Genomic DNA, 24,892 nt, shown 5'->3' with positions numbered 1-24,892 from the left:
ACCACAAAGAAACCCTAGTGGGCCCAAACAAGGTCAAGAGTTTGGGGTGAAACTTTAAACAAATGGTCTTGACCAAGTGAGGGAGAAGAAAAGGAACAAAGGAATTAGATTTTACTTGAGACTTTAATGCAATGATCCTTGATGAAGCCTCTAACCAAAGGAAACCTAGGGAGAATTGGTCTTCGAGCTAGGGCTTGACAAAACTTGAGATTCAACTGTCGGAATGGCTTCAAAATTGGAGGACCTCTCAAGGACACACTAGCGCAGTTCTAGACCAAATTTCATCAATTTTGGATGGCTACAATTGATTTTGTGTGATGCCCTAGGAGACCCTAGGGTTAGGCCTTAGAAAAATAGAAAGGGAGGTGAAAAAGATCTTCATTTGGTGATCACCAAAAACTAGACCAATGCCTAGCTTATTGGGAGAATGGAGTCAATGAGATTTCGATGTTTAGAGTTTCTTTTACCCAATCAAGGAGTTCCCCAACAACTTTGCATAGCCCTAAAGGCAGCAATTAGATTACTAGGAAAATTTATACTTCTTTGATGTTGCAATTGATGACTTATCAAGGCAATTATGAAGATCATATACCCCTAGGACATTCATTCACTATACCAAACATGAAACATATGAAAAACCCTCACAAAGTCAAGATTTAACAAATTCGCATTTCCATTAGGGCAACAACTCCAGCTTCATGAGTGAAAATTAAAGAGATAGATCATAAAAGGGTACTTACAAGTATAGTGAAATTATCCAATCATCAAGAGAGACAAAAATCGAAGCTCTAAGACCAAGACAATATTTTAAAATATCAAAATGCATCAAAAATATCCAATTCGCCCTCCAATAGTTGTAGCGAAATTCTCCAAAAGAGATAAAGATCCAAATCCAAGTGATGATCAAATGAAACGATCATCACATCAATATATATCCTCCTCTAAGGGGTTCGATTTGCCTAATTAGGCCTAATGATGCCCCAACTAATAAAATAATGTGCAAAAATAACATTACTTGATGGCAAGCCCACCAAGATAGCTCCATAAAACAAAAATAAGCCTCTAAAGAGGGCAAAGTGATAGATAAAATAGGTCGAAGGGCCATTGAAGAGCCCTAGTGGAGTCCAATGTGTGCCAAAATGAATGGATGAGCTCCAAACATAGTGATAAAGGGGGTGGCCCCTTGATATCCAAGCAAATGACCTGTGGTGCCTCCAAGTGGTTATGGGGGCACAAAACATCCTCATGGGTCTCCAAATGGATCGAACAAGCCTATATCCCATCTGGAAGGGTTGGAAGAATGATGCAAGCCCTCCCTTTGTCTGCCATGGTGAAACACATCCTCATCTGGACCCTGGATCAGCTGCCAAGTGTGTCTTGCAAGAGTGTAGCTGGTTGAGCAAGGTGGTCCAGGTGCATCATCATCATCAAATAAATGGAACACGAGCAAGCAACGATTGGAACTGAAGGATTCCATGATGTGGCAATCTTCTCTCTACTATGGTGGAGGCTCATGGCTCTCAACGCTCACCCTACAAATGCCAATATGACCTTCTTGAGGGCTTGGACCTCGTATAGGGAGACCAAACACAAGATGAAGACCCGCCTACAATCCTGTATAAGATCCAATGCGTCCCCTCACCTTCTAGTATAACCAAACATTAGTGCAATTGAGTAAATGAGCATACAAATCATGGGACCAACTGGACACTTCATAGTGGCATGCCCTTCCATAGTGGGCTTTAGGACGTACAAGTGTCTTAAAGTTCAAGAAGAAGGTTAACCAAGGACCCTATTAGGTGGTTTCGGCCTTTAAGGGGAGTGGCATGCCCATGGTATATCCATCAAATGGCAAGTGGCATGTGATATAATGATGGAACGGAGTGGGAGATCAAGGGAAGGCTCCAAGCCACATGCCACAGTACAATGATAGCCATGATAGGGGAAGCCTACACTTGGGTATATAAATGAAAGAAGGAGCAATCATGGTACATGAGTTACCCTGACCATTGTTTTTCCACCCTTCTTCATATGCCTTTTGCCTTTTATTGATTTTTCCTTTTATAACTGCTCGAGGCTCCAAGGGATGAGAGCATGATGTGTGAGATATAGTAGTGAATACCTGTTAATTTTTTAGATAACATGTTCTTATCATGAGATAGTTACTTCAGAGATCCATATAGCCCAATTTTCATTAGCAATATCATAAGACATTATTATCAAGATAGTAATTGAAGCAAGGGCATAGATAAAAGATGTAGAAGACAAGCCAAGACAAGAGTACACATGGATATGGCTCAAGCCAGGGAAAAACCCAAAGATGGGGAAAACCCTTGATCAATTCTTCTTATTATTAATCATCAAATGTTCAGCACAAAGAGAGATAGAGTACAATGATTTAAAGTCAATACTGACTTGCCAAATAGAAGATCTAACATCAAAGCTCTTAAACATGCAATTTTGAATACTAGTTAGGGCATGAACACAGTTAGCTTCAAGCGTTGATGTCTTTCCTCTGCAATCTGAGTCACAAGTTAGGGCTGCCTGCTTCAAGCTTCTTTCTCCAATACTGCGATTTACCATTAGAAGACATCCAATCACTGATATAGAGCTTTGAGGCTCCTCCTCAACGAACCCTACAACAACCCTAAATCCGTGGCAAGATAAACAGTCCCAAACTCATGAAAGAATTCTTATTTTCCTGCGCTCAAGCCTGGGCATATGTGGCCTACAAAGAAGGACTTATCCATGCCTTCATACCCTCCAGACATCTTAACAACTAGCTGTTGTAGCGGCTCTCTTCCTGCGACCTGTAATAAAGATGCACCTCACCAAATAGCACAGAAAACCATCCACCAAGCATTCCTCTGACTACGACTCTATTCAACAGGAAATTTGTACGCAAAAACAAGAGATACGCAGCCCAGACAGACCTCCTATCCTCCGTGCATGATGCCCCAGACCTGCAGCTCTCTCTCCCAAAAAAGTTGTACCCTAAACAGAGATGGGCCTCATCATGAACTTGACCCTTGCCTCCTGCGTCCTACCTCAGATGTCGTCCTATTTCATAGGAGAGGATGAGCACTTGGATGTATCAAATGAGGGAGAAAGCACCCCTATATATACCAGTCGGTGGAGTTGAAGGGACGCGACTTTTGAGCTTCTTGAGTCGACATATTGGTGAGGCCCACCTTGTTAATTTATATGAGAGAAACATAAATTCAAAAATCCACTTTTCCTTATCCCAATTTGACGATCTTTAGATCGATTTTGGTCCTCTCAAAAAGAGGAATTCAATGTTGTAATAATCTTTCCCAAAGGAGCTATCCAAGGTGGAATTTGGCCCTAGTTGCCAATTTTAACACTCCCTCTCAACTAGGGAGAATTCCACCTACCAATCCATCCATCATCATGCCATCTTGATATCATCTTTGCATCTCATCTCATCTCTGTTGAACATTTGATGATTAATAATAAGAAGAATTGATCAAGGGTTTTCCCCATCTTTGGGTTTTTCCCTAGCTTGAGCCATATCCACGTGTACCCTTGTCTTGGCTTGTCTTCTACATCTTTTATCTATGTCCTTGCTTCAGTTACTGTCTTGATAATAATATCTTATGATATTGCTAATGAAAATTGGGCTATATGGATCTCTAATGTAACTGTCTCATGATAAGAACATGCTATCTCAAATATTGACATGGTATCAGAGCATAGGAGAGGTCAAACCCAAGCAAGAGTAAAAAGGGCAACCACTGAAAGTCCTAGCAAGGAAAGAAAAGGATTGGAAATGAAAATGGGTTTTTGTAGAACATTGAAGAAATTGACCTAAGATAAGATGATGGGTTCCTTCATGATGAAAGGGGTCGATATAAGGGTCCCTAGGAACTAGGGTGATGGTCATAATAATAGGGGTAGAGCTCATGTTGGCTTTTTCCCACGTGCTAAATGTGTATGTCCTAGCCATCTTTTGCATTTTATGGTGCATTTCTTGTTGAGAGTGGCCAAAATATGCTTTTTCCTTTCTTTTTAGTTGCATCAACCTCTTGGGCATCGTTCCAAACCTGACCCAAGGTGTGGACAAGGGGAGGGGGAGGCTAACTCCTTGTGGAGCCAAATGGGAAATATGGTGAATGGGGTTATAATAAGCAAAAGGGAGCAATGTATATGGTGTCGGAAAGCGGGATGACACAACCAAAATCGGGGCTTCCCATGCTGTGCCACCCCTAAAGCTAGTAGCCAATAAAGGACATCCCACAGGACTAGGATACAAGGTTAACCATCAAATTGGACAAAGGAGACAAGAGTACAAACCAAGTCCACTATTTCTGTTGAACCCCCCTCCCCACTAATCTATGCCCAAAAGTGTCCATGATAAATAAACAAAAATACCCAACTACAGAATGGAAAGCCATACCTTCAGAGTTGGAAGGCCCACCTTTAAACATATGATCATAACAGATGGGCGAGTGAGCATATGGCTGGCACAGGCAGCGGAAATAGTGGCACATCGAGCTATCTGGTGTCTGCAAGGGGCTATTGGCTGTCGATTGAGGACCATCTAGGAGAAAAAAATTCCCCCCTATGGATATCACCCACAAGTTGTGGGTAACAAGACATACACTACAAACATGAAAAATGAGGATAATTTCATCACTTGTGTATTCAATTTTAGACTATGATAAAACCCCTAGCATCGGAAAGAGTGAAACTTCCTACTCTTCTACTATGTTAGTACTAGTTGGGACTCTTCTATACAATATGTACTAATTTCACAAATAGAAGCACAGCTATCTCAATGGAACTGTAAGAGAAGCTATAAAATGTATAACTTGCCTTTTTTCCATGTTCCATCAAAACATTTGTTGTAAAACCAAGTACAAAATAGAGTGGAGGTACAAATTTCAGCACCCTTTTTATACAAAGTATATAGAAACATTTCAATGTCTGTTTGGAGATCACACACTTCGCACGTTTGGTAAGGAAATAACTACCTATCTCGATAGAATGACCAAAAACGATCTATAGACTGATACATGTATGCATATCCTGAAGATCAAGTAGGGAATTCATAGTATCTCAAAATTGTCTAACATGTCTACAAAATGGTGATAGAGTAAGTTACAAATGGCAAATCAGCAAATTGCAAAATATAGCTTATGTTTCATGTATTAGTTATAACATTTGCAGCTACGGTAGCCATGCAGTATAGCTACTAAGTTAATAACCTGTCACATATTTCCTGTCCCAACCAATATGACAGCAATAATTACGTGATAAAGGAAGATTACATCCATTCATGTATTGGTTATAACTTTTGCAGCTAGGGTAATCACACAATATAGCTAGTCAGCCGTGTCATATGTCCTGTTCAATCAATATGACTGCATTAATGATAATTAAGTTAATAAAGGGAGATTGCATCCATCAAGGTATTTCATTGCATTTCAGGAGGACATTAAAGTCCAGGTCAGATACAAAGAGAAAAAATAAGCTTGTCAGCTAAGTTGCTAATTAAATTGCTCAGAATGGACAATAGCTAGAAGCGTCCAAGTTATTATACCATTATATAGAACAACATGCCAGAAGATAGCTAGACTCCATTTCGATTTACAATCTCTATATAAAATAGATCTTCCTAAAATAAGAAAAATTAAAACCAGAAAAAGCTAATGGCTCCTAAAGGCATAGTGGTAGCAAAAATATGGTTCCTGTAGCTCATTAAAATCATTCAAAGGAAGAATTTTCTTTATATACCTGACTAATGACAAACTTCAAGAATCCAACCTTCTCTAGTTGTGCCAATGCCATATGCGTAAGACCTGGCATTGCTCGATGAAAAGGCATTTCTGCTTTTGGAAGTGGTTTTCCTTCACGCTGCACATTATCACTCTGGCACAGTTACTAACAAGGGTATTTACAAAGCCTACAAAACACAATAACTATTGTCATAAATAGATTGGGGGGCAACCATTGGTTGTTCACCCCCATCAAAAAGGCTTAAGCGGATGTTTCTTTTAATTCACCTATTTGTTAACAGAATGTTACAGCTACAGTGTAAATCTGGTTTTGCTGATAACTCCAGCTAATAATATACAGCAGTTCAAGCTAAATTTCTACACAGTAATATAAACATAAGTAAGGCATCTTTCACCTATGAAATTTTCTGTAAAGTTACATAACCCAAAAGAAGGCATGTTTCCCCAACCTTCTTTGTTGTCATTCGAATGTATTTATATTATGTTCTAATATCCTAAAATTGACACATGACAATAGCATCGACCATTTTACTTCAATTAATAGAATTCCAATATTTCCTAATGATAAGGGAGCAAACATTTGAACCTGAAGAGTCCAAATTCCTGTGGGACCACGAAAGTCAGGAATGCCACATGAAGTAGAAATACCAGCTCCAGTAAATGCAACCAGGTGCTTGCTCTGTATATGTAGAGTTAGGAATAAGCTTGATCAATGAAAAGTTGAACTGGCAACTTGCAACATGAAATAAGTGAATGAAAAACAAGCTGTAAAGATGAAATACATCAATGCTATTAGAAACTCATCAAACCTCTTCAATGAGTTTTGCCAGCTCCTCTATCTTCAATAGTGCATACAAGTTGTCATCACAGGAAGCATCCATGCATTAGATGTCTCAGAGAATAATATGATGCCTTAACATAGTAACTAGTGTACAAAGCATAGATCTATCTTAAATCAAAGAAAGTAAGTTTCCACTTCGGGTGCAAAGAAAGAAGAGTATAATTGAATGGACGTTACAAAATGTAATCAACCATCAAAATCTAAATGAGCAAATATAGTCTATGAAACTAACATGTAGCAAATTCAAATAGACAGAAGAAAGCAATCAGAAGTGGGAAAGGTGCATATCATATAGAAAACGAAGACGACAACAAAACTTACAGATACATTTGAGTTTCAAATTAAAATATTAATGCCCACTAGTGGCCCAAATCAGCCAATGGGACTGCAAAAAAACAATGAGTGCTAAAACCATCTCAGTAAAAGCTGGGAAAATGGAAAGTTAGTAGTGTACATAGAGTGCCAAAAGTATTTCCATGCAGAAGTAGGAAGACAGGATGAGATGAAAATAGGTTATAGGAGAGACAGTGAAGCACAAGAAAACATAAGAGTAAAGATGGCAACAATTCAAATAAGGGTACTGAGGTAGACACCCTAAACTAGAAACTTTGTTGGTAGTGACTCAACAGCTTTCCTAGCTGTTGATTTTCCAAGTGCAATAGATACAAGCACTAATTTCTAAAAACTGATAGTTACTTTTAATTATGTAGATATGTTTTTAGCACTTTCAGTTTATCATTAAGCAATTACACTTCAGAAATTCAACCATAAAGCACAAGGACAGAAGAGATCACAATGCACAGAGAGAACACAAGATTTACCCTAGGAAAATCCACTTGGGGGAAAAACCAAGCAACCTTTCTGTTAGAGAAATCCTTCAGTTCAACAAGAGATATACCCAATTCTGCTAGTCAATATGATGGTCAAACTGACCTACAATACAATGGTTAAACCTGGTCAAACCGCCCTCTTGTCAAGCCCAATAAACTCAGCCCTGTCTGATCTGCCTAGGCCGAATTTCGGCCTAAAGAAACTCAGCCCTTCTGCCCAGAATTTTGGCCCTACTGCCCAGAAACTGCTGCCCAGAATATGCCCAGAAAGCCACACGTGCGAGGTCAAAGAGAGAGAGAGATATGCTTGAGATGAATTTGTCCTTCTTCATCCTTTTTGTCTTTCTTCATCCTTCACTTGGATGCCTAGAATATATCTTCTTGTGTGAGAAATTGAATGGTCTCTTGTGGAGGAGGTTGAGTGGCATATATATAGTGTTCTATCTGGCTGAATGGGTGTCTCTCTACCTGGGGCTGACTTGACTTGAAGGAGGGCCGACTTGACAAGTTTGGAGCCAAAAATTCAAAATTTTCTCTTTTAAAATCGATATGAAGAACATGTCCATTTCATGGAATAAATAAAATGACATGAAGAACATGACCTACATTTTTCATTATATATTTCAAGGGCTAAAACATTAATTATGAAAACCAACCATAGCTACAAAATTCAACACTAGCAACCCAAGCTCAAGAAAAATTTGGTGAAAATATTCATACTAGGATTTAGAAACTCTGGAGTATAGTTGATGATGACCATTTAATCATCATCATCCTGTTTGGATATAGAAGCCACAATTATTATTTTATTGTAGAGGAAATTGAGCTACACTCTATTTAGGGAGTATCTCTTTCCATTTGTAGTCAAGGTTGTACTTGGGGAGTTCCGCCCTTGGAGCTTAGTTGAATATCTTTAACGCAATGAAAGTAAGGATTCTCTTTTGTGGCATATGTGTTTGGACTCAATATTGTCCAAGACTAATGCTGGAAATTCTTGCATCAAATGTGTTGTGAAGGGCCATAATCATGGTAACATGGTTCCTTGTTTGGAAGAAGTTTACTTGTGGTTCATCCCCCCTTTGAAATCTGTGTTTATTGCCGGAAAAATAAATGTGTATCTTTTAAGAGATGGCTACCATTCACATTTTCTATTGGCAAATACACCTTCGTGCACGTTTGGAACTACTCCATAATTAGGGCTTTTGGAAGTAATTTTTTGTGATAGTGGACAGCAAGATAGGGCTGTTTGTGGGTTGTTAATCCCAGCTACATTCACTCCTAATCTCATTCGAAAGAAACTCGATAGTTGCTGGCCTTCTAGTTTATCCTTCACTCCACTTGCCCAATGGATTGACACTAGTCTTGGTCCACCCATCGCCCTATTCATAAAATTTATATCACAATTTCTGTTTTCTGTTTTTCCTTGAGTAATATATCCCAAGGGAAACCACCTAGGCACTTCCTCTCATTCCAAAGATGGCACCTAGGGTAAGCCTTAGATTCTTTAGGTCACAAGACCAGGTCAATAACCTATGAATAGATCAGGTTCATCAAAAATCAGCTTATGCAAAGGAAACTTATCACAAAGTGAGAGTTGAACCGAGGAAGAGAGGGTAACAACTTTCCCTCGCAACCCCTCAAGCTACACCCAATTGACTCACAATTTTTGTTTTGCTAGATATAAACCCTTCATTTCACCTCAACATTCCATTCCATATCTTTAACAATCTTATTCTAGCTATACCCCCTTGTGTTGAAAGAGAGTCGGCCTAAAAAAAGACAGGGAGCTACTGTGGTGACGATGGATAGCTACTCTTAGTTCCTTCAAAGTCTTATTTGAGCTTTACGACTTCATCACATGAAGTGAGGGTTTGGTGGTAATAATACCCAAAGATACTTGTGTTGATCAAACTAAGAAGAAATGCCAAAGAATAAATAAACAGATATATAGGCAAATTTTAAAAAGCCCACTTTTGTATTGGGAGGACTAGTATGGGTATTAGAGGTCATTAGGGTTAAGAGGCAAGTAAAATAAACTAATATTTTAAAGTTATTGTGCTAGGTTGCTTTATCCCACATGAAAATGCAACATGCTCTAAAAAGGGAACATTTGCATTGAATGGGCCTTGGCCCTTCATGCCTAAGAGTAGGGAGGTTAGGGTTTTGAAGGATCATGTGGGTATTGTTTTGAGGTTAAGCTTGGATACCATACTTTTGCCTAGAAAGCGGTGGGACTAAGCATCATGAGCAACCTATCTCATAATGTTTTCTTTCCTCTTGTGTGTTGTCTAAAAATATGCACTATTAATAATAGCATCATTGTGTTTGACTTTTAGAAATGTCTTCGTTGCTTGAAGTATGCTTTTTAGATTTTGGAGATTTAAAAATGAAGGAAAATTTTAAAACACACGAGTATTTGGTTCAATATTGCATAGTTTTGATTGTGGGCATCCTTCAGTTGTAACGTTGTAATCTCTACAAAACAACAAATTTGCTATCATCTCTATCCACTGTCAACAGATTCAGCTCGTAACAAGGCGTCAGATCTCCATCCTAATCGGTTAGATCTAAGAATCAAAGCCAATTTGCATTCTCACAAATCAAACAAGGGTTCCCTTCTTACACCAATCAGGACTATAACAGTATATCAAAGCCACCTTCCTAGACTTGTGAATGGACACAATCCATGGACTTGTTACCCCTCATGTTAGCAAGGGTACATATATTTTTCACATTACATTTATCACCAATGTAAGCCCAAGGTCACAAGTCTAAGGCCTTGCACCAATCCTGTGAGTCATTGTATTAAGTGTCCTAGACCTTGTGATGGTTGGCCATGGCCTATCCTTTTGGGCTAAGTCCTTGGTCTTTTTGTCTTGTATAGGATCGAGGGATTCTAGATGGATCTTGGGGGGACTCATGGTTTTAGAGGAGCCTTGCTTATGTAGAAGTGTGTTGACCACACTTTGTCAACAGTGCAAAAAGCAAAGTCAAAGCACCAGACAATTTTTTTCAAGGATCAACATCATCATTCAGCTTCTAGTCTTATCATTGTAAACCCAATTTCTGCAAAGTTTATTGTAAATGATGCTAGTATGACCATTACGCCATGTAATAACACCTAGGTAAACCTATGATTTTTGTCCTAGGATTTCATCCTAGAAAGTTTTTTAACCTCCCCAAATTATGTGTGTTTGTAAACACAGATAATCGGCAGAGTTTTTCTTCCAGTTTTAACCCCAAAGCTAGGGTGGAATTCTTTAACAAGGTCTTAGGTGAGTCATAGTGTTTGTCAAGTCTATGTAAAATTGTGTTTAGGAATAATTTAGTACATGGTTACTCATAGTTAGACACCATGGCTAAATTGTTTTATTATAGACACACTTGGTTTCATACTAGATCATATTGTGTTGCAAAATTGGGTAATGTCTTGAGGGTCTATGTCTAAATGTGTATTTCTCCTTCTAAGGATTGAATTAAATTCTAATATTTTGATGTAAAAAATATTTTAGTGCATGGTTACTCATTGTTAGACACCATGGCAAAAATATTTGAGAGTGGAAAAAATAATTAATCCCCTCCCATCATTTAATCAATTTTTTTAGCAAAATTAAATTAAAAAATCCTAAGCCAAATAATTAATTAATTTTGAGTCAAAAAATAATTCTGAGAGGGAATAAATTCTCTCCAAGTGGAAAATAATCAAAAATTCATGGGTCAAAAAAGAACTAATTTATGGAGGTCCTCTACCAAGGGAAAAATGGATTTTTAAAATTTGAACCCTTGGACCTTGGTGGTTAAGTCAAAATGAATTTTTTGAGGAAATTAGTCCAAAATATTACTTTTTGGATTAATAAAAAAGGGGTTTTAAGAAAAATTTGAATTTTTCCTCAAAAAGTAAAAATTCAATGTCAGGGTCAAGCTATTTTCAAAAGGAAGATCAACAAAAGAGATTATTTTGACAAGGATCAAGCCAACTAGGTGTTATTTCTACTTGGAGGAGTTTTCTTGTCTCATTTTCTATATAAGGAAGCTATCAAGCTCCTATTTTCCATCTTTGGATGATGTAATCTATAACGCATTGCTCTGCTAGAATTGTATTTCTCATAATAGAACTAAGTGTGAAAATTCCTGAATCTAACACATCAGAAACCCCTACTGCAAATTCTGGTTTACTATCCCCTACTTGTTCTTTACATTAACAAGTTATTTAATTGCATAAACATCGAAGTAAACACAAATGCAGCCTTCATAGATATACAGATCATGCATTGAAGTAAACAGAAACAATAACACAAGGGACACTGTTATTTTTGGACAATCGTCCCCAGAAAAACCCAATTCGGGAAAACTGGTGCAGCATATAAAGGGTTTGTATTATTAAGCAGATTTCGTGAATGCAACTAGGGTGCCAGAAATGGCTCACCCAACAGAGAATATCCTCGACAGTAGTACCTCTATCCAGAGACAAATATTCCTGCAAATCAGCAACCGGATGATCAAACCCCACAGCAACTCCGGTTGTTCCTTACGCTGGACAACGAAAGCTGCTCCAAGCACTGCTCTGGAACTGCATCACTCCTTTAGGATTTGCGTCTTCCTCTCCCGGCTCAGGATCTGCTGATTAGCTCCCAATCTGCCCCCCAGAATCTCCCAGCATTGCCTCTGAGGCCCTGTGCGTCAGCCTCTACAGCCTTCTGCGTTGGCTCCTTCGGCCTCTGCGTCAGCCCTTCTTGGGCCTGTGTTGTCTCTCTCGGAACTGTGTTACCTCTCTGCTATGTATTCTTCGGCCTCCTGCCGAACTGCCCCTCACTGCGACTGATCACTAACTCGATTTCCTTAGCAAACCTCGAACCAAAAAATCGAATTCTTGATCTCTCTTGGTGTGTCTCCAACTAACCCTCAAGCCTCCTTTTATACTTTCCTATTGACGATTCAACAACCGAGATTAAGTCCCTAATCAACGGCTAAGATTAGAACTGGCTTGATCATCGTTACTTAGAACTTTCTCACCCATTTTATATTAATACACATTAATATTTTTATTTTCCTAAGTTTAGATTTAAGGACCCATTAAAAATATTAATTATTTTAATATCTCTTTATCCGGGTGGAATTTCTCCAAACAATTTCTGGGTCTTGGAGATCTCATATGCCTTAGCCTCTCCACCAAATTTCATGGCTAGAGCACTTCCGATGCTACCAAAAATCAACACTAAGTTTCACTGAAATGGATACGAGAACGGATACGGAAACGGGGTTTGAAACGGATACGGCAAATTTTCAAAAAGTATGGATATATGACAAAACAAAACTTTCATATTACCATTCATCTTTTAGAATCTAGATTCTATATTTAAAAATACATAGTCATCATCATGAAATCCACATAAACAAATCATCATCATCAATTTAGCATAAACATTGTCATCATCATTAGTGATTATCATAACATTCAACATATCATCAACTTGTTGCTTCCAATTTCAATCATCAACATCATCACCAAAATTAATAATGTTATATACACACTACATAGTTCAAATTACAAAATGAACTATGACTGGCAATCTAATATCATATGACATATTATGGTATTCAATGTTCATTGTTCAAAAGTTTAAAACATCATCATAAATTACATTTACATATCATCAAATATGTCTTCATCCATGTAAGTAAGATCCACATCATCATTTGGATCCTCTCCTTGAGTGAGAGCATTGCTGCCATGTCCACTTGAAGATGCAATTATTGTTGCCTCCTCATCAAACAAAGTCATATGAGACATGGCATTCAACGCTATATCCAAGTCAAGAAACTCTGGAAACAAATCCAAAAACCATAAAAATGCCCGAAATGTTTTAGATATAGGATTATGCATTTCCAAAAAAATGGAAACGTTTCAGAAATAGGATCCTGCGTTTCCAAAAAACTAAAACGTTTCTGTGTCATTTTCGTGTCGTATTGTACCCATTTTCGAAACGCCGAACAATGTTCTAGGGTTTTGGAGGGACGTTTCTGGTAACTTAGTAATAGAAAGACTTTGGGATTTCAATTCATGATGTTCTTCTATCTGTTGATATGTGGTATGTGCTAGTAATTTTTCATGATCTATATTATGTGCTTTATAATTGTTATTTCATTTGTTGGATGATGCATCATCTATTGGTATAGGTATCTTGCCTTAGGTGTTGGGTTTAGATCTACAAATCTAAATCTATTATGATCTAACAATTTATCTTTTAAGTTTGAATAGAGATCTACAGGTACGCTAGTCCTTGGTCTCCAAGTCCACAGGCTATGGGGAGGAATCGACCACGTTTGGATTTTGGGCCTTTATTTTGTAGGGTACTTTGCAGAAGGGTTTTGATCGATGATTGTTAATTTTAGATAACAATGTTATGTTCTATGCTTAAGAGCAATTTACTTCAATTTTCCTTATTAGCCCAATATCAATTTCCAAATTAGCAATCACATTAACATGACAGTAAATGCAGATAGAACATAACTAAAAAGTAGAAGACAAGCAAAGACAAGAGGACACAATATTTGGCAGATGCCAAGGAAAAACCCCACTGTAAGGAAACCCTTTCATCAAGTCTTCTTATTATTCTTCAAAATTTCAACAGAGAGAGTACAATATACAAAATTCACTTGCCCAATTACAGTCAAATCTATCCAGTCAAATTGCAATGAACAGGACGCCCTAACAAGAAATTCAACGTTGGTCAACTTAGCATAAATCTTCCTCCAAATCATCTCGGTCAACACAGAGTCAAACCTATGGTCAACGTTGGTCAAAAACAACTCATAATGCCTCGATTTCTTTGCCCAGAAATGCGACCTACCCAAACAAAAATAATTCCACAAAAATCGAATCAAACAAGGTCAACGATGCCTGGTCAACGCTAGTCAAACTTCCTGCAACTTGGTCAATGCTGGAAACATAAAATTGCAGTCAAACTTTCGCACGTGTGGAGGAGAAGAAGGTTGCCTGAAGTTTGTACGACCCAATCAAATGATGAGAGATAAATATGTGTGAGATGATTGATGTCCAAATGAGGTAAATGCATCTTCTATTTATATGCAACGTTGAGGATGAAAAGACATGTCTTTTGAGCTTCCGAGCCTACATTAGTTTGCTAGCCGACCTTGACAATTTGTCCATAAACGAAATAAATTGATAATTTCATTTGTACATGTCAGAATGAGATGATCTTTAGATCAATCCTACACCTCTCAGAAAGAGGAATCCAATAAAAATATCAACTTCATCATATGAGTTATCCAAGGTGGAGTTTCGCCCCAGTTGCCAAATTTAACACTCCCTCTCAACTAGAAAGAACTCCACCAGCCAAATCATCTGTTAATCTGTACCATCTCTAACATCCCTGTTATGCTTTGCTTCGCTCTACTGAACCATGAAGAAATAATGAAGAAATGATCGAGAATGTGTCATACAATTCCCACTGACCCAAAGTCAATCTCCAATAATTGAGTGTATCATACCACTCTCCATTGACTCGAAGTCAGTCTCCATTGATCCCATATCAATATCAAACATCCTAGCATAGGGAGTACGGTAATACACGATGCATCCATCGGTAGTACTATGGTCCCTATCCTCATTTCCCTACTCATTGGCCAGATGAGAGGTACTTCCCATGAGTCTCGAACTGCATGGGTAGGATGTATCGACAGGAGAAGGTGAACCACTCATCCTGCTCATATGCCATAAGAGAAGGTGAAACACTCATCCTATGCATATCTCAACCATCATGGGGTGTCACTGGGGAAGGTGAACCACTCACCCTATGGTCGTTCATCACTCCATGAAATACCCCAAGCCCCCCCGGAGCTCCCAAAGCTCAATATCCAAATCAAATGGGACCCTCATAAGAGGGTCTCTCCACGACTCCAAGTCGTTCATGGAAGGTTAAAAATTTGACCTTCCCCAACGATTTTGTAAGAATATTTGCGACCTAATCATCAATGCCAATGTGATGGAGCCTTATTGCTCCCCATTGTACCATATCCTGGATAAAGTGGTACCTAATATCAATGTGCTTGGAGCGGTCATGAAACACGAGATTCTCAGAAAGACGAATCCCACTTTGGTTGTCGCAGAAGATCACGATGGTATCCAGCACATGTCCAATCAGCTCACTAAAGAGCTTCCTCAACCAACAGCTTCACAAGAGGCCATACTAGCAGTAATTTATTCGGCCTAGGTGGTGCTCAAAGCAACCGACTTAGACTTCCTACTCATCGAGGATATCGAAGCAGAACCTAGAGAGAAGCAACATCCCGATGTGCTTTTACTATCCACTACACTGCCAGCCCAGTGAGCATCAGAATAACCATGAAGCCTCACATTCCCGGCACTGTATCTCAGTCCATAAGTGATTGTGCCCCAGAGATATCTCAAGAGATTCTTGGCAACAATCTAATGTATGTGATGAGGCTCGACCATAAACTGACTCAATGTATTCACTGCAAAACATATGTTCGGACAATAGTTCACCAAGAACATTAGGGCGCCCACGAGTTGATGATACTCAGAAGGATTTCCCAAATCGGGCCCAACAACACTTCCGCATTACTTCTGGAAGTTAAGTTCCATTGGAGTAATCATAGACTTGCAGTCCACCATCCCAAATCTTTCAAGTAGCTTCACAATGTATTTTCCTTGAGAAAGGAAAATCTCACCTGGCTTTTGCCAGACCTCCAACCCTAGGAAATAATGCATCAGTCCTAGGTCCTTCATTTCAAACTCGGAAGCCAACTCCCTCTTACATTGATGAATAAGAGGGTCTGCACCTGTCAAAAAAAGATCATCCACATAAAGTACCAAGATGAAAGGTCTGGCATTCTCAACCTTAAAGTAAAGATTCCGATCAGCTTCACTTCTTGTAAAACCCAACTTCATCAAATAGTTGTCAATCCTAACATACCAAGCTCGGGGAGCTTGCTTCAACCCATAGAGGTCTTTCTTCAACTTGCATACATGTGTTTGATGATCTTGAACTTTGAACCCCTCAAGTTGTTCTACATAGACTTCCTCCTTGATTGAACCATGCAAGAAGGTGGTTTTGACATCCATCTGGTCTAGGTTCCATCCTTGCGAGGCAGCAAGGGCTATAATCGAACAGATGGTGGTATATTGAGCAATTGGTGCAAGTATCTCATTGTAGTCCACACCTTCCTTTAGAGAGAAGCCTCAGCCCTAGGAAATAATGCATCAAGAGATATCTGAAGAGATTCTTGGCAGCAATCTAATGTATGTGATGAGGCTCGACCATAAACTGACTCAATGTATTCATGCAAAACATATGTTGAGACGGGAGTTCACCAAGAACATCAGGGCCCCCACGAGTTGATGATACTCAGAAGGATTTCCCAAATCGGGCCCAACAACACTTGTGCATTACTTCTTGAAGTTAAGTTCCATCGGAGTAATCAAACCCGGCCTTGAACTTTTCAGCACTTCCAGCTCCATGCTTGATCTTGTCGAGCCATTTTGAGGTGACAACGGATTTGTCCTTGGGCCTAGGGACCACATCCCAGACATCATTCTTCATAATCGACTCATACTTCGTTCATAGCATCCTTCCAAACTTGGTGCTTCACAGTTTCTTCGAATGTGCAAGACTCAATTTGAATAATGGTCCTCATGGCAATTAAGTACCCTTGGTACCTATTCGGCTTCTTACTTTCACGAAATGTCCCCCTTGGTGCAATATGTCTCTCAGCATCTTCAAGAGTTTCCCTAAGCTATGAGGGTCTCCTTTTTGAGGAGTGTTTATGAGGAGGTGGATCAATGGGATCCAATGGTCCTTCAACATCGGGCATTGGCTCATCCTGAGGTTCTCCCTGCTTTCTTGTATCTGCTTCTTTGCCCTTCCTTGGAATAGGAAGGTTACTAATCTTCCCAAGGGCAGCATCTTCATCAAAGGTGACATCATGACTTATCTCCACTTCTCTTTGACCACCCACATAGATTCTATATGCCTTAGAAGTTTCACTGTAGCCCACAAATGTTCCTTTCTTCTGATATGCATCCAATTTGCTTCTCTTTTCTTTCGACGCATGAAAATATACGAGACTACCAAAAATTCTAAAGTGAGAAACATCAGGTTTCTTATCGGTGAAAACTTCTTCGAGAGTTTTGGAGTCCAACGCTTGATGAGGGCATCCATTTTGAATGTACACATCAGTGTTGGCAGCTTTTGCCCATAAGAACTTCTAAAGGCTTTAATCATGAAGCATGGCACGAGTGGCTTCTATAATAGAACGGTTCTTCCTTTCAGCAACACCATTTTGCTCAAGAGTATATGTGGTAGTAGTCTCCCTCTTAATGCCAACTTCTCTACAATAGTCATTGAACTCATTTGATTCATATTCGGTTCCATTATCGGTCCTCAATATTTTGATCTTCTTCCCTGTTTGATTTTCGACCAAGGCTTTGAAAGAACGGAACCATGAGAATACTTTGTCCTTCTTCTTCAAGAAATATATCCAAGTTTTGCGAGAGAAATCATCCACAAAGATAGCATAATATAAATATCCTCCCAAAGATGTCACGGGCATCATACCAGATAGATCAGAATGAACCAATTGCAAAATGTCGGTAGTCTTGCTATCACTTGAAGTGAATGGTTCCCTTGTATGTTTACCTTCGGCACATCCCTGACAAACACCTTCATGTTCTACTTTAAATTCAGGCATACCTTCATGTGCTTCTTTGAAATTTCTATTCCAAACACGTACCTTTCCATCAATGAATGCCACCTTGAATCCTTTATCTTCCATCGTCGAGATAAATACCATGTTCTTCTTTAGATTAGGTATATACAGTACTTCTTGTAGATGAATGGTGTTACCTTGATTCAATTGCAGAGTAACATTCTCAACTCCCTTCACGGGATAGGTAGCATTGTCCACGAGAATGATTTCCAAATTTGTATCATTTTCTATCAAATTTCAAAAAGCTTCCTTATACCCAATGAAGTGCCTTGAGGCACCACTATCAATCAACCAATTTCCCAAGGTATCCGAAGGAGAGGTAGTAGAGAAGGAAGATATAAGATAAAATTATTTTTGCTTGTTATCTACAACATTAGATTAATCATACCTAGAGTTTCTTGATCTTTTGGGAGGTCGACCATTTCCATGTTGAGTAGCAGGAGCATTCATTTTTCCTTTGTTGTTGAATCTGCCATTTCTTTGATTGTTGTTTCCCCTGAAATTGTTGTGGTCATGGTTGTCATCATCATGAGGTGTTTCCCTTCTATTGGACACTCCCTAGCAAAATGGACAAACCTGTTACAAATGAAGCATCTTCCCTTCCTTCCATCTTTGAATCCCAGTCTTCCTTGACATTGCTTCTTTGAACATGTATTGTTCTCCTTTTTAGCATGAGCGGAGAATGCAGTAGAGGCATGTCTCTCTCCATCATCCTTGTCTCCTCCTGAGTACATCAAGTCAACAATTCATCAAAACCTAGAATCCTGTCATTGTTGAGAATAGTAGCGTTGAACACATGCCATTCACGAGGCAGACCTCCAAGGGCAATGAGAGTGAGCTCTCTATCAACAATAACTTCTCCAATTGAAAGATCATTTTTTATCTCGGTAATCCTCATGAAGTAGGATTGGATATCTTCACATCTTCCCTTCTTTATGTCCTTCAACTTGTTCTTGAGGAAAAGTACTTGATTTGCATTGCTAACTTTGAACATGCCAACCAACTTGTCATACATCTCCTTAGATGTGTTCAAATCGAAAATGTATACAACCAAATGCTTGTTAATAGAATCCCTGATGATCTTCTTTGCTTTGACTTCACCTTTCTTGTACTTTGTCTTAGTGGCAACCAGTGCATTTGAAGGAGGTTCAGTGATCTTTCCCTGCACATAGTCCATAACATCCTGCTCTTCCAAAGTCAAATCAAGAGACATCTTTCATGCATAATAATCAGACTTATCATTGAGCTTGTTATCAGGGTTGAAGTAAGATGCGGAGGCCATTGACTCTTGTCCTTGTCCAACAAATCTCAGTGATTTCTCTTTTCACTCTTGCTTGGGCTTTGTCTTCACCTCAGCTCTGGTACCATGTTAATTTCAAATAACAATGGTATGTTCTATGCTTAAGAGCAATTTACTTCAATTTTCCTTATTAGCCCAATATCAATTTCCAGATTAGCAATCACATTAACATGACAGTAAATATAGATAGAACATAAATAAAAAGCAGAAGACAAGCCAAGACAAGAGGACACAATATTTGGCAAATGCCAGGGAAAAACTCCAATGTGGGGAAAACCTTTGATCAAGTCTTCTTATTATTCTCCACAAGTTCAGTAGAGAGAAAGAGAGTACAATATACAAAATTCACTTGCCCAATTATAGTTAAATCTGTCCAGTAAAATTGCAGTCAACAAGATGCCCTAACCAAAAAGTCAACGTTGGTCAACTTAGTAGAAATCTTCCTCCAAATCAGCTCGGTCAAACCCAGTCAACTCGGCCTCCAAGGATAGTCTGAATCAGCCCAAAACTGTCCCAAAAATATTAGTCAAAAAAATTAGAATGCCTCGATTTTTGTGCCCAAAAATGCAGCCTGCCTAAACAAAAATAATTCCACAAAAATCGCAATCAAACAAGGTAAACGGTGCCTGGTCAACGTTGGTCAAACTTCCTGCAACTTGGTCAATGTTGGAAACAGAAAATTGAATTCAAACTTTCGCACGTGTGAGGAGAAGAAGGTTGCCTGAAGTTTGTACGACCCAATCAGATGAGGAGAGAGAAATATGTGTGAGATGATTGATGTCCAAATGAGGTAGATGCATCTTCTATTTATATGCAACGTTAACGATGAAAAGACATGTCTTTTGGGCTTCTGAGCCTACATTAGTTTGTTGGCCGACCTTAACAATTTGTCCATAAATGAAATAAATTCATAATTCCATTTGTACATTTCAGAATGAGATGATCTTTAGATCAATCCTACACCTATCGAAAAGAGAAATCCAATAAAAATATTAGCTTCATCATATGAGTTTTCCAAGGTGGAGTTTGGCCCTAGTTGCCAAATTTAACAGTTATTCATTTACATACATCATTCATGAAAAAATCTCAAAAAAAAATTAATATTTTCCTCTTGTGCTATAACAAAATTTACATGTTATTAAGAGCTAACTTATTTTTGTGAATATTGTAAATATTTGTAAATAATTTTTTCTAACCCTTGTACTTTTTATTTTGTATAGAATTTGGGTTTTAAAAGATTTTGTATATATTGGGTATTTGGGCTCTCCATTTTTTCATTTATGTAGGTGACAATTCAAGCATTTGAAGCAACAATTAATTTTTCGGCTACACATTCAAAAGCAGGAGGTTGATCTAGGCCCTTGAGGGTAAGATTTAGCCTTTCAACTCCCAGCAACTCAACATCCAGCTAAAGAGGAAAGTCGTCTGAGGGCAAATGTTATTATTTTTTTTGGGGGTCGAGTGTATTTTTAGCCTCCTAGGGTCTAGCCGCAACCCTCTAGGGAATTATTTCCCTAGGTCGCAGACCCTAGGGGCCTTCTTTCCTTAGCGGCAGCCTATCTAAGCTTGGTCGCAACCCTTTGTGGGCCTTTCTTGCCCAATCGCAACCCTAATTGGGCTTTCGGCAACCCTTTGAGGGCATCCTCCTCCTTTCCGCGGGCGTAGAAGGCCTTATTATGGTAGTCGCAGCCCCTGTGGGTATTTTCTAGGGTGGCCACAGGCCTTACAGCCTAGAAGGCCATTTTTCCCTAGCCGCAGGCCTCATTGGACCTTCTCTCTCCATCGTTCTCCATTTTTGGCATAGTTGTGGAATTTGGCAGTGTAATTTTGGCTAATTTTTTGTCCCTGCAGGCCTAGGGTATCATTGAAAATTAGTTGGGACTGATATCTTTTGTTTTGGATCATAATTTTTGAGTTTATTGAGCCAACAATTTGTTTCGCAGATTAACTAGCCTCTTGGGCAAGGGTTTCAAGGGCCAAAGTCACTAAACAAGCCATCAACCAGCCCTAGAAGCCCCAGCTTCAATCACAAAAGGGTTGATCCATTCATTTCAAGGCTAATAATTGTGTTATAGGTGTTTGAAGGAGTTCTAGTTCATTGGAAGGCCAACTAGCCATCAAACTAGGCCTCTAGGCCTAAATGTTTGCTATCTAACCTTGTCTCTTCCTCACTGTTGCATAAATAAGATCTGAAGCATTCATTTTAACAGTGATAAAATCTGATCTAAACACCTTAATAAGCTCTAAAATACATTGGCATAAGTCTATACTCATTTCACATTTAATCTTAAGTAATAAGAAAGACTTGTATCATGGTTTCTATGGTTTTCTAGTTGATTTTGGAGAGATGATATACATTTTTCTGAGTCTGGTATATTAATTTCCGAATCTGATATAAATGCTACAGCAGTGAAGTTTATGAGTTTTGGTGCTAAAGTTTTAATCCAAGTAGTCCTAATACATTTAAGAAGTCATAATAAGCTTGGTTTGGCAAAGTAACATAAGTGGTTTTGCTCTAAGTGGTTGAACTAATCATTATTGTCTTGCTGGTCACTCTTTGCAATTTGCATCATTTGAATAATTTTGCATCTCAAGATTTACATCTAATTGTGCTCTAATAGAAATCAACCTCATTGGTGAAGAGAATTAATTGCACTTGAATAACCATTAATGCTCTAAAAAATCATTGCTCATCTTGCATTTGTTGCATTGCATAGTTCATTTCACTTCTACAAGTCATTGTTAGTAATTTCATCTCAAGAAGATTAACTCGATATTGGCATTCTATTGATATCACTTTGTTGCATCTTCCTCTTTTAAGCAGCCTACTGTTTCCAATTGATAAGTGACATAAGGAATTGGTTGCTCATTAGATAAGAATATCATTGTGATCTAAAGATTAACCTTGTGATATGATCTCTTTTGGATGATATTGTGATCAAAATTGTGATATTGGCAATTGTGTTTTAAAGTCATCTTGCTCCATTGGTGTTGCTAATCCTTGATCAAATTGCTAAAGGATTCATTTGAGCATTTGTTGAATAAATCTTGAAGTGGCTTATATTTGAGCATTTTATGATCTTGTTCCATTAGCACATTGTCTTAGTTGAGATTCTTTATATAATTTCTCTCTTTAAGTACTTATTTGTGTTCTTGAATTGAACATCATAAGCATCTAATTTAACTCGAAGTACTTAAGAGGATCATCTAATAATCCCATTTAAGACATTCAATCATATTTTGCATTTCATTCTAGGATTAGATGTGCATCAATCAATTTACCTCCAAGCATAAGCTTGGTTGAAAGAAGATAGGATCACCTTTCTCACCCAGCTTGTGAAGTTTAGACCCTCACTTGTGGTTAACACAGTGACCTTGTAGTCGCCAGGGCCACAATCCCTGCAGCGCCAGAGGCATTCGGGTGGCTAGAAACTCCAGGGGAGGTATCATTAATAAAGCCACAAGTTTCTTCTCCTAGTTTTTTCTCCACAACCTACACTTGAGACTAATTTCAAAACAATTGAGAGAAAGTATTCACTTAGAATAGGCATTTAATCTATAATTAACCAACAGTTTGCATTTCACTTAGTCTAGGTGTCACATTTCATATAGGATAGTTTTATTCCTAGTAGTGATTGTTCATTCATTAACTTGGTATCTTAATTCACATTGTGCAAGTAATTTGACTCCTAAGGCATTGGTCTGATTCTTAACTTGTCCTAACGATGAACCACACTAGTTGGTTCGAAACGCGTCGACAAATGATATTCTATGTGATTTACGCTGAAGAATCTCTCATAAATTGATATGGATCACAGAAGCCTCAATTCAACAAATCTAATCATGTTGTGCTAAATAATCTTAACTTGCTAGTTATCTTCAATTTGCTAGGCCATTCAGTTGTGTCTCTTGAATCTAGCGTTTCTGCCATACGGACTACCCCCGTTGGCTTGTTGTAGGGAGACAACTTAAACGGAGATGGTCGAGATCAGAGTGACAGCGCCTACCCTAAGTGTTGTCGTATTCATGCGTACAATTTGAGTGACAACAAGGTGATCACTGGTGTATGGGCCAACCCAACCCGTGTCAAGGTGCACCTATGTTTTACGGCATAGTTATGTCTATCATTGAGTTTATATATGACCATGCCTTTAGTGTAGTGTTTAGGATTCTCGAGTCAGTTTCCAACATGGTAGTTTCACAAAATCAGCATTTTCACACTTTCCGAGGCAATTCATGTTTCGTGATGCATGTGGTCACAAAAGTAAAAAAGTCGATTTAATCTCCAAATGCTTAGAAAAATATCTAGATGACATGCCATGTTTGTCTTGTATAGCATCGAGGAATTCTAGATGGATATCAGGGTGACTCATGGTTTTAGAGGAGCCTTGCTTATGTAGGCGTGATCACTAGTGTATGGGCCAATCCAACCTGCGTCAAGGTGCACCTCTGTTTTATGGCATGGTGTTTGTCATTGAGTCTATATGTGGCCTTGAACTTGGTGTAGTGTTTAGTATTCTTGAGACAGTTTTCACATTTTTCGAGGCAATTCACGTTTTCTGATGCATGTGGTTGCAAAAGTAAAAAATTCAACTTAGTCTCCAAATGCTCAGCAAAAAATCTAGATTACATGTCGTGTTGAAATTTTTCCAAAATGTGAAGGCATCATCAAGAAAATGGCTGTCAATGATGACGCAGCAATATGTGGGCCTTTCAAGTGGCATAACAAGGGCAAATCTTGATAGAATTTGACATGCAATAAGTCAAAAGTCAAAAGTAGTCTACAAAATCAATCATGTAATAACCAAGTGGTAGATTATCCAGATTCTCAAGGGCATTTGGAGATCCCTTTCTAGGCATGATGACATAGCACATATGGTCCAAGAGATTTAGCGTAAGGGGGCATGCAATATGTCAAAAGTTACGTAAAAAATTAGCCAAACAAAACCCATGTGCCAAAATCCTCGAATTCTCAAGGGCATTAAAGATCAATCAAAGGTGGCCAAATTGACCCTCTTAGTAGTCGTTAAGGTCAATGCAAGTGGGACATTGGACTTCTAAGGGACAAAAGAGCCAAGTCAAACCCCTACTGGGAAAATCATTGTAATTAGAATTTTTTTTTTTTAATTTACTTAGTCTCTGACATGTGGATGACGAGTAAAAAATATTATTTTTGAGAGCAAGGTTAAACTAGCCATTAACTTCTTGTTAGAAAAAAAAAAATAAATAAAATAAATAAATAAAAAAATTATAGAAGGCTAGCCTCTCCGCTCTTTCAAGTTGTTTTTCATTTGTGAGATCACTATATGCCATAATAAAGAACTCATTGTGCAATCCTTTGCGTACAAGCATTGTGTGGGTTGGCTTTTCCTATTTTGCATTTTCTTGATCAATGTTGTAACCAAGATCTAAT

The 24,892-nt window shown here is 38.5% G+C and overlaps 1 protein-coding gene across 1 annotated transcript in view; it reads right to left on the bottom strand.

The window, feature by feature from the left end:
• Positions 1 to 24,892, bottom strand: part of SRT1 (sirtuin 1) — a 318,614-nt gene that overhangs the window by 242,559 nt on the left and 51,163 nt on the right. Inside the window, exons 2-4 of the mRNA XM_089395271.1 lie at positions 6,569 to 6,598; positions 6,346 to 6,438; positions 5,758 to 5,877 (exon numbers count right to left, since the gene is read on the bottom strand). Of these exons, the coding sequence (XP_089251397.1) occupies positions 5,758 to 5,877; positions 6,346 to 6,438; positions 6,569 to 6,598 (243 nt within the window). The remainder of the gene's footprint in view (positions 1 to 5,757; positions 5,878 to 6,345; positions 6,439 to 6,568; positions 6,599 to 24,892) is intronic.

This window comes from Pinus tabuliformis, chromosome 1_2 (genome assembly GCF_031772625.1).
Source record: "Pinus tabuliformis cultivar Carrire ecotype Pingquan chromosome 1_2, CPIR1, whole genome shotgun sequence".
In the NCBI taxonomy this organism is placed as follows: Eukaryota; Viridiplantae; Streptophyta; class Pinopsida; order Pinales; family Pinaceae; genus Pinus; species Pinus tabuliformis.
The sequence above is the reverse complement of the archived record's forward strand: the minus strand, read 5'-3'. Positions and strand labels throughout refer to the sequence as shown.